Raw genomic sequence first — 14,558 nt, 5'->3', positions numbered from 1 at the left:
AATGGCTGAAAAGGAAGCCTGGACACAGAGAGTGAGAAGACTTTATGATTCGTTTATTTTTGGCCTGACCTACATAATCTTGACTTTATATTCCTGCTGCTTCAAGAAAACCACGTCACTTTAAAGCAATAAAAGGTAGCCGAGACAGAAAGCTGTTTTTTTCCTTTACAGAATTCTTCCTGCTCTGCTGCTGTAATCCAACATGTTTTAGCTGTACAATATTTGTTTTACTTTCATTTTAAAAAGTAATTATAGCCAGTATGCAGCACTGAATGGCCCATTAAGAATCAAAGCTGTAGGGTAGATGGGGTGGGGCAAATTCCCCGTGCTATTAAATGTTGAAAATATACGAAGTTATATACGTAAATTCTTCCGTATTGTTAGCTTCTGTTGTTGCAGTGGTCGCCCTAAACCGCTTGCTTGGGAAAACAAGTGATTGTTGTCTAATAAAGGAAGGAAACTGGTGAGCAAGAGATACTGCAGAGGAGACAGAGAGAGAGAGAGAGACAGGACATGATAAGAGAGAGATATTGCAAGGATGGGGAAAATGAGCAGAAGGCAGAGGACGAGTGTGTCGGGGATTTTCCTCTCCATGCTTCTTTTTTACATCATGCTACAGCCTCAGTGGAGCAGAACAAAAAAAAGTGAGGGGAAAAACCCTCACAAGCCTTGACATTTGTTTTTGTTTTTACTAGTATGATGGATCGATCTGGCATGGTTCCTATGAAGTATTAGTGAATAATGTTTGAGCATCAGCCCATTTTTGGGCTTTAATTCTTGTTCAGGATCTCGACCCGACCCCTCGGTTCATCCTATGCCTAAAAGAAGATCTGCAGCAATGCTTAAATGTGAAATACATGACATGAGGGCTGGTGTGTAGTACGTTATGAATGAAATTATTAAAGAACAACTCCTAAGTTATTCTATGAATTTGGATAGATTTCTGTAGTTTGCATTGCATGAAAATATCATTTAAAAGCCATCTTATAATATTTATTAGTCAGCCATCAGTATTGCATTTATACATCCCATTTATTGCAGTTTTAATATCTCTTGTGATAACATATGTTCTCTTATATCTGTTTATCTGTTTATTACGGGCACTGAGCAGTGTACCCAGACGCTCCACAGATAGCACAAAAAGCTGGCAGAATATTCATAAAGCGACAGCAGGTGAACGTGCAGTTACGGCGTTATCAGCCTTTATGTCCACTTTACTACAGTGACACAGTTTGGAAGTCTTGAACTTTACTCCGAGTTCCAACTGTATCCACCGGAGGTTGAAGCAGTGTAGCTGTCCCCGTTCTAAATGGGCATGGATGGAGGCAATTGAGCGGCCTGGTGCGTTAAACACAATCATGTGCCTGAGTGTATTTTTGTGCGAGAGGAAGGTATGCAGATTGTAGTGTGGTGGTTGCAGAAGAGGCCAAGCATCTGATAGGCAGGTAATCAAGCGTGCCAACATCCTGTCCCAGCCACCAGCACCAGGCAGGCCTGCAGTGGGCTCACACATTGGGTGCACGGAGAACTGCTGGGCTGATAGCAAGCCGGACAGCACAGAGAAATGTTCCTCTAGATTAGGGCCTCGTGCCTATCAATCATCAGGAATGGAGGAGGGGAGAGACACATCGCAGGCAGGCTGGAGAAAGGAGATGGGAGAGGAGAGTGTGACAGAGTGTGTGTGTCAGTTAGAATATGTGGTGTAGATCAGGAGTGGATGATTGAAACGAGGGCAGAGCCTGCTGCTGGCTCACGAGCGTCGACTCCCAAGTTTACGAAATACAACTTCTCACTGCAAACGAGTTTTCCTGTTGAGTTTTGACCTGGCAAACGTAAGAGTGGGAACTACTTTGTGTTACAGTAGCCTAAAAGTCACCAAACTGGACGGATTCATGAGACAGAATGAGACACCTTCTCCAACAGTGCAGAGTGCAGCATTTCAGCGTGTCAGAATGGGGAAATCATTGTCTATTTCTTTAATCATTAAAACAGAGCTACAATCGGTGGCATTACAGAGAACTGAGGGCTTTTTAAAATTGTACATTAACCAGACCCAACTCAACGCAGGAGTAGAGAGTTTAAATTTGAGTGTTTATTTTTTCTCTTTTCTAAGATAATGATTAAAATTTACGACATTTCAAACTCAAATCAGTTCTCGGTTATCCTAAAACCCCCAAACAGCTGGACTAAACAAACAAGTAACAGGATGAAGTGATTTTCAGCTACATTGAACTCTCGTTTGTCTGACATATAGTAAGTCTCCAATGAAGCCACGCAGGAGCAGCAAGTTTAACGTTTCAAGTATCCGACGTCCAACTCTGATTGGCCTTTATTTAACCGTTTAATATCCCAGGTATGCTCTCCCTGTGTCCGTGTCCCAAAATCCAAAAACATGCAGTTAGTCTTTGGAAGAGGATGGATGGATGGAAGAGTCTTGACTTGAAAGATAACATCTACTAGTTTCAGAAGCTGCACTCGTTTAGCATGTAGCAAAAATCCACCCGAACCATAAACCTACCAGTAACCTGGTAGATGTAAAAAGGTTAACGTAAAAATATTCCTTGAAATATTTGCTTGTTTTATGTTTGTTTTATTGGGTTTGTACAAAACAAGCTTCCACCAGGCTCCTTTCTGAACTCTGAGGGGAATCAAACTCGCTGACAAGACATGCCCGGTGGACACATGACAACCAAATCATCACTCTAAAGCATTGTGACTGACAGGTGAAATTGACAGTGAGCTTGCAGGGACACCCTCCTCCTGAGAGACATGGGAGTCTGCTGGCTGCAGATATGGAGGAAGGTTAGGGAGCAGACGGAGTGAGAGTACAGTACGTATCAAGTGAGGGACAAATGGGCACAGGTCAGCCCCGTTTTACCTGCACCCGCAACGGATCGGTGAACAATACTCTGTAATTCAATGGCTGAAAATGAGGCACCAGTCGTGGCATCCCAACTGTAACGTTTAGCTTCTAACTCAGACTGTCCAAAACAAGCAATGAGGTTTTGCCTTGTGTTACTCACATAAAGAGAGTCGCTGGAGTCTTTCACGACCATTATGCAAACCACAAATATCTTCCCCCCTAGCAGCCAATGGGAGAACTAGGCTACTTCCTTAAAGTTTAGAAATCCTAAAAGTTTGGTGACTGAAGCTGATGAAGCTTTGATTTTACAGGAACATCAGGGGCATCAGACTTGGCCGCAATCCATCAGACCAGGGGTGGGCAACTCCAGGCCTCGAGGGCCGGTGTCCCTGCAGGTTTTAGATGTGTCCTTGAACCAACACAGCTGATTTAAATGGCTAAATTAGCTCCTGCAGTTCTCCAGAGGCCTGGTAACGAACTAATCATGTGATTCAGGTGTGTTGACCAAAGGTGAGATCTAAAACCTGCAGGACACCGGCCCTCGGGGCCTGGAATTGCCCACCCCTGCATCAGACGCTGGTTAAAGGAGACTTGCTGTGCTCATTTTCAGCTTCGTATTTTAATTCAAAGCAGCTTTGGATGATTTATGTTTAATGTAATCCTTACTTATCTTATAATGGATCTCGGTGAAGCTCCTGAGTTCATGCAAGCTGTTTTAGCTCCACCCCCTTTAAAGCCATGCTTCCTTTTAGCCAGCTTTCTTCTGATTGGCTGCCTCTTGCAAACAGAGGGTTCGATCAGCAGATGGACGGGGTTTGTGTTTTTCACAGCCATAAATCGAAGAGCTGGAGATGTTAAATATGCGCAGGATATATAACAGAAAATGTAGCCACAATGCCGACAAAGTCTGACTCTTCATGGAGCTCGAGGAAAGCTAGAGTCGGAGGGCATGAATAAATTAGCAACCCATCAAACAGCTGTTGAGATATTTCAAAATGGCAGACTTACTCCACCACAGGCAGGTCATCCCTAAAGCCAAGCCTCTAGCATGGCTACAAACTGTATTTTAACCCAGAGCCAATGGCTGACTGTCATTTCTTCATATTATCTCTCTGTCATCCCTCTATCTCTTAACCTCACTCGCTTTCCTGTTCCTCAATTCTAATTTCACTATCTGAATTTTACCTCTTAAAATCTCTCGCCCCCCCATCTCTCGCTCTCATTGATCCTTAAACCTTAACCCCTCTTTCACCCTTCATTAGTTATCTCTGCACTCTAAACTGAATAATGTACTTCTACATTCTAACCCACTCCGTCTTAAACCTCCCTCCCTCTCTTTCTACTCACCTGTCCCCATATTAATTCTTTCCTTTCTTCACGCCGCCCTATTTCCTTCTTTCTTGAGCCTATTCTAACCCTTCATCCCTCCATCCCTTTCACCCCTCTTAACCTCGACGATGGAGATGATATCTCGTCTTTGACACTGGGAGTTAACCGTCTACGCTCCTGGTTGACCAGATAACAGATAGCACACAGGGAAATAATAATAATAATAATAATAATAATGGATACTTTATTGATCCCCATGGGGAAATTACTTGTTTTTCTCTGCATTTGACCCATTCACTCAGTGAAGCAGTGGGCAGCCCACTAAGCAGGCGCCCGGGGAGCAGTGTGTAGGGACGGTACCTTGCTCAGGGGTACCTCAGGGTAGCCGTTAAGTGGATTCGAACCGCCGACCTTCCGATCATGGGGCGATGTGTGCAGAAATGCACACATTCACACATTTAAGCCCGAACATAGAGCGCGTGCAGCAAAACACACTGTACCAAAATGTGAGGAGTGTCTTAGAATCAAAGTTTTACCTACACAGATATTTGATAAGGAAACTACTGAAAAGAAATTCAAAATAATTTGAACTCGAATAATTTCACATTCCTTTAAATGCACCGAAAAGGGATTAAAAAAATACAGCTGGAAGACAAGATGAGACGAGATATGAACTGCAACTTCACTGCTTGGTTGAGGCAATTCTGAAATTCTGTTAATGACTTAAGCTGCACACTGGAGCAAGTTTCCCTGTTAAATTACAGTAAAGTGCTGGCAGCTACATACGCCGGTGTTATTTTACGGTGTAGCTACTGTAAAAACATGAATGTAAGCTTTGGGGAATCAGCTGGACAGCTGTGTGTTTTGTTTTTGTGGTGTTTTTACTCTTATCACCATAAACAGGTTTTTAATGTGACGAGTGTGAAATATCATTTAATTGTGACAGAAGCTCAGGATATGTTTCCATTTTAAATTATTAATGTACTGGTTACCAGATGTATTTATTTAATTACATATTCAGCTGTATATTATTTCTGCTTTGCACTTGCCTTACATTGTATTTATTGCTGTATACATATTTCTCTGTATATGGCACGATTCAGAAGGAGAACAATGCAGACAGACTAGATAAATAAATATTAGTACACAATATCTGAAGTGCAAGTATGAAGATAAATATATGCATGAGCAAATTAATTCATTTAATTCGTGTCTAAATTCAGTTTCAACAAGATTTTGTGCATGAAGAATTAATTATTAAATCATTGATTTATGTATTTCTGGTGATTTTAATTCTGAAATAATAATGTGGACTGAACACTGCAGGCTGCTGCACTGCATTCCTGATGACAGTCTATAGATATCAGACTCTGAGGTCCAGGATTTGTATAAATAGCTCCACAAAGAGACGGGCGAACCTGTAGCAGAGCAGAAAAGTGGAAGCTTTTACACAAACATCTTATCCTGCAGTTGCTGCATTCAGCCATCCATGACTAGATGGATCAAACTGAGAAACAAAGGTCTTATCACATGTGGACAAAGTGATGAGGGAGCACCTTGTGCTGCGGTGATTTTCAGGGAGGGGTGGGCCTGTGGGGGTGGGGGTGCTGCCATGCTCAGTATGCAAATGTGACACCACCAACATCTCCCGTTTCTCAGCCCAAATAAATTAGACTCTCAGCAGTGATAATATGCATATAGTGCGACTTCATGCTCCATTATAATTAACTACTGCTTGATAACCCAACACCCATCCACATTACACGCACAGACACACGCATGCAGCCACACACAGTGCCTGGTAAATAATAATAACCATTATTACGCCTGCCATTATAATGCTTTATTGGAGGTAATTTACATAACTCTGCAGAGAAGGATAAGGACCGAGGAGTGCTGGGCAAGCAGGAAAGCACTCGCCTCGCTCAGCTGGCTTCTCGGGGCCTCTGGAGTAGACAAGATGTCAGAGGGTGAGGGGACCTTCTTTGTAATCTGTGCTGCAAACTTTAAGCGGCTCGGAAGCAACACAGAAAATGCAATTTGCTACACGCTTTTCAAATTGAACTGAAAAGCTTAGAATTTGATGAAACATAAGTAAATAACTCGTGACTGTGCTTTTATTTACAAGACCTCACTGTGGAGGTCAATTATCTTCTCCGTCCCAGAGGTCTCCGTACAAGGGCCAGTTTTTTCCCCTGATATTAAAACACAGTCCATTTTTTTTTTTTTTTTTTTTTTTTTTTTTTACAACTTTATTTATAGTTTTCCAACAAAACAGTCCAGAATTTCTTACAAAAACACAGTCCATTTTTAATCTATGGCACATTCATCAGTGAGAGTGGGGCTGGTACTTCACTAAGAGTCACCGACTCGTCACAACCAGCCTCTCATCCAGTCTTGAGAGCGTTGATTGGATGAGGAAACATTTTACTTTTGGCTGGAGGTTTTCAGATCACGTCACGGCTCGTGACGGAGATTTAAAATGTTTATTAAATTTCTCTGACTCATGTGGTTAAGGGTTGTTTTGGCCTTACAGCTGCGTAACTGTAAAACTGATCGTTATGGTGGAAACAGCCTCTACTATAACAAAATAAATACTGACGATGAGCTACTGCACCATCTCACAGCTGTCTTTGTCGGCAAGATGTACATAAACCTGAGTGCTGTGATTGTTACTTCAGTTAGACCTCGCCTGCTGTGGTGACGTGGTTTGTTAAATTGTTTAGCCAGCATGAGGACTGAGAGTCTTGCACCTGCCAATCACCTGTGACGAGCACTCATCTTTATGGTGATCGTGAAAACATGGCAGCATTCCCGTAAATGTGCGGCGCAGGTATTAAAGGACTTACAGCAAAGGTTGAAAGAAATGGGAAGCAGGTAAGCAGGTAAGCACTTGCCTGACTTGTCATGGAGGTGAAGATGAAAAGTGAACTACCTTCATGGTGAAACCCGCATAAGGAAAGGTGGATTTATGGTATAAATCTACAGTAATCAACAGGAGATTAAAGTAGGAGTAGCAGAATAATGCTAACCAAACACCTGGCAGGGTTTATCTTTTCTTTACGACGAGTAATTCAACATTTCTTACTGCAGAAGCTGCTGTTGCAGCTTTTTGCAGGTACACTATAACAGTGCACGCTGGCAAATGTAGCTACCAGTACTTTACTGTACGTTAAAGTTATAATTTGCATCATGTCTTGCTCTGCTTTGTTATATCATTGGATATAAAATGTCATTACTGGATCCTGTTAACTTTTTAGACCTTTTAGGTGTAAATGCACACGATTCAAGGTACAGTCAAAGTGACCTTTGAGCACCAGATCTAATCACTTCATCCTTGAGCCTAAATGAACACATTTAGGAGAAAAAATAATCAGAGACATTCCTGAGCTACTGTGCTCACATGAACGGGGTGGGACAGTGTAAAGCCCAACAACATAAAGCCGTCTTAAGTGACAGTGAACCTTTGTGGTTGGGGGCAGGGTTACGTACTAACTTCATCACATGCCGAGATGTAATTTTCTTACATTTCCAAGTATTTTGGAGCCTTGTTAAACTATGACTCACATTTTCTGGCCTTTTACAGATGAAGCATTTAATTCAGAAAACAATCAAAGCAATGAGCTGATTGTTTGCTGCAGCTGAAGACCGATGGCAACCTGACCGTAGGGAGAAAACGCTTCAAGATACAAAAATGTATTTTCTAATTTATTATTCTGACATTTAGCCAGTTAGGTGTTTTTTTTAATAAACTCAACTAAAACAATGAGTTGACTTTCACAATAGCTGAAATGAGTTTTCTCTCAATAATTGATTTGTTAATTAACTTTGTATTAGGAAGACTCAGCTCAGTCACTCGGTTTATTGGGCACCAGCGGGTACACGGAGGATCCTGGCATGATGTTTCTATGACAGGAAAGACATTTAAAGTTCATTTATTTCGTCCATCATCACGGATATATAGCACATCAAACTTTTGCAATATGCTCCCCTTGCCCAGTGACAATGGGTTTATATACAGCATGGCATGTGGGGAACACCAGCCAGCCAGCGAATGACAAGGGATTACTGTGACATCCATTTGCATATCAAGAATTTTAAGCAGTGAGGGAGAAAATATCAAACCCTCCAGCCTGCAAGGTCACTCAAATGATAGTTTTTTCTTCTCTTCATAATTTATTTTGCATATCATGCAGTTTGGACACACTGTAGATTAAAAAGGCGGCTTTAGCATATCATACCATCCCTGATAGGAAGCAGCTCCCACCTAGACTTCTCCTAGACACCATGCCACCACCACCCTCATCAAAATGGTTGAGGACACACACACACACACACACACACACACACACACACACACACACACACACACACACACACACACACACACACACACACAGAGACATCATCTTGATTGTTTTAAGACGAAAAGAAATGGCAAATTGCTGAAGCCTCTAATCCATTCCCAGTTATCATCTCTTTAATTTTTTTTTCTTCATATCAATAGAAGCCACAAAGCCAACGGTTTGATAGCCGCTGTTGGCAAAAACAGCTAAAAATGAAAAGAGCGAAACACAAAAAGAAGCGGCTCGACTATCATCTATGACTAAGGAATTTATTCAGATTGACATATAAACAAGTCATTACACACCGAGAAGACTGTGTCAAATATGTGGAGTGAAAAATGTTGTGTCCAGTAATGAACTGTATTATCTCTAAGCAGGCACGGAGGATGAATGGAAATCTTCTGTTGTTGTTTTCTCTGTTTTTTATGTTAATATCGGTCTGTGGGAACAATAGTAATGACCGCAACAAAGACTGATTTGAATAAAATGTTTGAATAAATTAAGAGATTATTATCCCAAGGTTTAGTTCACAGAATGTGTGCGAAAAGGGAAATTAAAAATTTCATATCTAGGAATTACTGTATTTCAGACAAGAAGAATTCATCTTTTTTTAGCTTCCAAATATAATTAGCAGATTAATATTCAATGAAATTAAACACAAGACTGCATAGAGCTTACACGTAACAGACTGGCACTGATATATAACTTACTGTTATGGATTTCTGCGGTGTATGTGCAGGGCGCTATAGGTGGAGCTATAAGGACGAGGCCCACTCTGAACTGAGATAAGAGCAGGATCACAATGTTGTGGGACAAAAAAGGACATAAAGAAAAACTGGAAGGGGTCAGAGGTCAGCTGACAGGAAGGACAAATGACAGAACAGAAAAGTTTCTGTGTGCGTGTTTACATATCTTTGTGGAGACCAAAAATTGGAAGTTTACTATGCTTGTGGGGACCAACAGCGCCTTATGGGGGCAAAATCCCAGTCCCCACAAAATGTGGTTTTAGTGTCAGGGTTACAATTAGGTTATGGTTAGGATTAGGGTTAGGATTAGGCATTCATTTTTAATGGTTAGGGTAAGGGAAAAGCATTATGTCAAAGTGTGTGTGTGTGTGTGTGTGTGTGTCTGTTTTAAAGGGTACAGCCCTCTTTCCAGGTCCTGTAATGTGATTTGATGTGTAAAATGAGTGTTTGGCACAATATGTTTTACAAAACAGTCGATAATCCAGTCTCACAAATGATTTGGAGATTAGGCGTGATAAAAACATTTGCAACTGCCTAAATTTCTGAGTAACAATCATACATTTCTTAGCTCTGCCTTCAGAATGCCAACGACTGATCGATGCTGTTGATTGTTTCTAGATGAACTTTTAGAAAAGTAAGAAAATGGTTACAAGTTTGTAAGTTCCCAAAGTGTAAAGTGTAAGATAGCATGTTACTCAATGCTAACAGGTGTTCTTATCCACAGAGAGAAGGTTTAAAGACTTCACAGCTCTGCTGAAGAATCATCACAGCGCTGCAAACCAAACGTCTTTAGGATCGACTTCACAGGTCTGTGCCAAATACCTCATATTTGCAAAAGTGACTCATTTTTTTATTTGCATTACGACATGAGCCAATTTAAAATTTCATAAATACCCATTTTATGTAGAAATAATCTTATGCTCAGCGACACAACCGGACCAACGGCCTAAAGCAGCTAAAGTGTCAGATTAAAAGCTTCCGGTTCCAGGAATGTCTAAAAGGTAAAACTGGGAGGAACAAGTGGAATGCCCAAACCCCTGTTGATTTCCATGCACACATCTCTTCTCAGCATCCCATGTCCCATACATGACGAATGTTTCATACGAACAGGAGCGGTGCTTGACAGCGACTCCAGTCCGGCCGTGACATGCAAGACAAAGAAGAAGAAGAAACAATGAAAAGATGGAGGGAAAAGAGTGAGAGATGCACGCTCCCCAGGAGGTGGAGAATGGAGAGGAGGGAGGGACTAGTGGTGATGGAGAGACCATAGGAAGGGAAGGTGGATGGATGGAGGGAGGGAGGAAGGGGAGGTGGAGAGGAGGAGGAGGAGGAAGGGGGAGGGGGGCTTGACGATAAGAGAAAAATTCAGACCGGTCAAAGTTTCCTTTTTGCCAATCGTGCTCCTGATAAAGACAGCGCCTGCTCCGGAGCTGATAGAGGGGCTATCTCTCTCCCTTACTCTCTCACCCAACCCCTCCTCCTCACCCCCTCCCTCCCCCGTCTTACTCACCCGGCAGTTAGTTTGTGAGGAGGAGAGGAAGAGAGAAAAAAAGAAGAAAGAAAGAAAGAAGGGCCGTATCAGTGCAGCATCATGGTGCTACCATCAACCAGCCACCACGCTGCAATTAATATCGCTCCAATTACTGTTAAAGGGACAAGGCTGGGACAGGACGATAATGAACACATCCTCTCTTCCCCAGCAGAGGAATTAAAACGCACACACAAACACACCCGTAAACACACACTCGGCACTACATGCACAAACGTACATAAAACGTGTGCAGCTTGAAAAGGAAATAATGCGAGATAGTGTGGTAATCTTCTTGCATTGTTTAACTCATTGAAGACAATGGACAGAGAGAAATAAATAACCAAACAAACCTCGATAAGAGGGGAAATAAATAATAAAATTATGGCGATTTACTTGTTATCTTCTCTTAGCCGTGTGTGTGTGTTTTTGCTACGACTTGAATAAATTTTCCCCCAGCCTGTCACATCCACATCTCCCCTGCAGAACAACACAATGGACCCTGAAAGAGCCTTGCGACAAGTGACTAAAGAACGTCTGAACGCATACAGAGTTTGGCCGATCCACTCATGAACACGTGAAGAGCTCAAATGATGGTTAGTTGGTTGGAGTTTCTCAGTATGACGTTGGAGGTCACTGGGACTGGCCAATCAAAGCAGCCGTGCTTTTAAAGCCAACTTTAATCTTTATTAAAATCCAAGCTGGTGAGTAAGAAAAGAATTCACCGACTGCACAGCTGGTATTAAGGAGGAAATGTCCATAAAGACCAAACCAGAGTGTTTTTGCACCACGCTGTAATATCTTACTATAATATCTGCCCACAAACTCCTCCTGCACGATCAGGAGCAGCCAAACTGGGCTCACAGGTACAGATATTATGACATCATCATGTTGTCCACCTACCAACAGGCAAAAACGACCACACCTCTATGTGCCCTGCCCTATTAGAAAGCCATCGAATTACATTCATTTTGATCTCTATGAAACTGTTTCTGACTGACTATGAACCAATGCCATCGTAAATGACCATAAAATAAATTCAAGAGCAGTGACGATCACTTCATCTGTCTAACCTTACAAGCACTGACAAACATACAGCTTCCAGAAGTGAGTTAGCGGGGACGCTTGTGGTGTTGCAGCTTTTCAAAAAAGTCCACAACAACTTCGGATTTCCTCACTTTAGTGTTGCAGACGTGATGTCACTGTCAATCAATGGAATAAAAAGCACCCCAGACTAATTTTGAACCAACTACAGACACACATTTACAGTATCTGTAGGTGTGAGACTGACACCTCCGGTCACTGTTGGCCTGTTCTGATCTTTCTATGTGTTATTTTGAAACAAAGAATTGTTCCTGTTTCTGAAACGTCTTTAAGGTCCGTGTTAGTCAGCTGTAACTCAGCAGGATTACAGATGTTCGGGGTCACATCTGTCCAACTGTGGTTTCAGATAACTTACTACTCATTGGGAAAGTTTTGCTGTATATTAACACACACACACACTCGTGACAGACAGAATGACAGAAACTAGTGTGAGTAAAATGGACTCACACATATGCTAACCTTCTTTATTGTGTTTAATATGTAAAAGACAGTTGGGGGAATCAGCTAACATTACTGCGATAACAGGCCAGCTGATTACCAGCTGAGCTCTGAGGAATATGTTGATTATACTGGTTTATTTTTCTCCCTATAAAGCTTTGTTAGCACTGGCCGGTCTCTGGTGTCAGGTGGGTTTTCCTCCAAATTGAATTAATGATTCATAATGTTACTGTCATCGTAGGAAACAGCAGCCATTGCTGTGCACCACCGAATCCTGTTACATATCAAAACGCTTTCTGTGAAAAAGGCTCGTTTAATTTATTGCACATTAGCGTGACTGAATTTGAAAGCGAAGAATAACTGTGAAAAGCCCGTTCCCGACAGCCTTTTTGCACGAGCAGTTACTGTCATTTCTGAAGCAAATAAGATTTTTTTTGAGCGATATGATTTGTTGAAACCTCCCGCGATGTTTATCTAACTGAAGAAAAACAACGGGACTCGTCAGACCAAGAGTTCACAGCTCTGTTGCAACTCAGTGATGGAAATCTTGCATGTGTACTGACCTGGACCCCTCCAATGTAAAACCTCCTGCTCTTCCTCCCTTTCCTCTTCCTCCTCTGCTCCGCTGTGCGTCGATGCAGGCTCCTCCCCTTCCACGTCTTTATCATCCGGGCCTCCTCCCGAGTCCTGCGTTCTGGGCTCTAGATACACAACAGAAAAACTAGCGATTAAAACAAACACCCTGACTGAAACCTGTGTGTGTGTACGTATGTGAGTGTGTGTCTGGAAGCCGTCGTTCCCGTCTGCTGATCAAAGGCCTCCCTCGCCGTGTAACACAACCCCTCGCCATGCAGAGATGGACCCTTTGATTTTCATTACAACTCAGGAGAATCAAAGACTCAACATCTTCACCTTCATCGCTGCTACTTTTCTCGCTCTCCCAAATCTTCTCCCAGCAGCTTTCCATTTCCTCCTCATCCACCCTTCCCTCCACTTCTCTTTCACTGAATGTAGGTGGGTCTCCGTCTTATGTACTCCTCTTTTCCTCCTCTATCTTTCCATCTCCTCCCGCAGGCCTGTCACCCTCAGCAGAGACTGAGGCTGGCTGTGTTCCTGTAATCACTGCTGATATCCCTGCCATTGATCAAGCTGATTACACAGCCTCCTGCTCACTGATCAAAGATGTGCGCTTCTGCAGGTGGTGTGTGTGTGTGCATGCTTCAATATGAGTATCTGCATGTGTGTGTGTTTATCCAGAGATATGTGAACCCTGAACTTTGCCTGTGCAGCCAGTATCGGGCAGTTCATCGGGCCGCTCTGTCCCTTCTTCTTAACGGGACTCATGATTAGTTAGATTAGATTAATAGTTACATCACAGCTCTTCAGACTATCTGACCTGAAGATCTTTCTCTTCTTGCTCTCTGCTCTTACACCATCATCAGGCCAAGGGTTAGAGTGACTCAAAAGCTGACTGCATGGAACCAGATCGCAAACATCTCAATATTCAGTTCAGTTTAAATTCATTGCAAAGCACCTGTTCGCTTTTTTGTGACATATGATATGAAGGAGAGAGCCCCGCTCATTCACGATGATATGCAAAGTGATTGAAGCTGGCCAGTCTTTCTAGAACATGAAAGAAACGAATGATTCTGAATTTGTAAAACTAAAATATTCTCACGAAGAGATTATGCATCGATTAGTCATAAGTGTAGATTATTTACATTTATTAACGCATGTTCAGGGAAATTGGTTTGATAATAGTTCCAAAGTGACCGAGCCCACTGAGTAATCCTGCTTGTGGCAAACCCCCCACTCTGGGTTTTTTCTTACTGGTCTGGTTTCTGTATGACTTGTGAACAAGTGGGTACTGGAACACACCTCACCAAGTGGCTCTTACTTCTATTTTTAATGCTGAAATAAACTTAGAGTATTTTGAACACTTTACAATTTTAAAAATGTATTTGATTCTGCGTGTGCATGAATTTACAAACCATAAGCAGGGACGGGGGAGAAAAAGGTCAGTGTACCATGAATGAGTCTCTCTTTTTATTTCAAAGACATTTTCTGATCAGCTTTGGTTAACAAACACAAAATCCTCCCAAGTTCTGCTTTTGCTTTAGTTCAACTTCTCCCAGTGTGAATTAACTGGAAGAGCACAAAGCTTTAATGAAGCTTCCCCACGACTGCACGTTTTGAATCGTCGT

The 14,558-nt window shown here is 42.2% G+C and overlaps 1 protein-coding gene across 1 annotated transcript in view; it reads right to left on the bottom strand.

Moving 5' to 3' along the window:
• Positions 1–14,558, bottom strand: part of zfpm1 (zinc finger protein, FOG family member 1) — a 107,942-nt gene that overhangs the window by 42,219 nt on the left and 51,165 nt on the right. The window contains exon 3 of the mRNA XM_080861622.1: positions 12,918–13,055. Coding sequence (XP_080717748.1) covers positions 12,918–13,055 — 138 coding nt within the window. The remainder of the gene's footprint in view (positions 1–12,917; positions 13,056–14,558) is intronic.

The sequence above is a fragment of the Rhamphochromis sp. 'chilingali' genome, assembly GCF_963969265.1.
Source record: "Rhamphochromis sp. 'chilingali' genome assembly, chromosome: 2".
NCBI classification, from domain to species: domain Eukaryota; kingdom Metazoa; phylum Chordata; class Actinopteri; order Cichliformes; family Cichlidae; genus Rhamphochromis; species Rhamphochromis sp. 'chilingali'.
The sequence above is the reverse complement of the archived record's forward strand: the minus strand, read 5'-3'. Positions and strand labels throughout refer to the sequence as shown.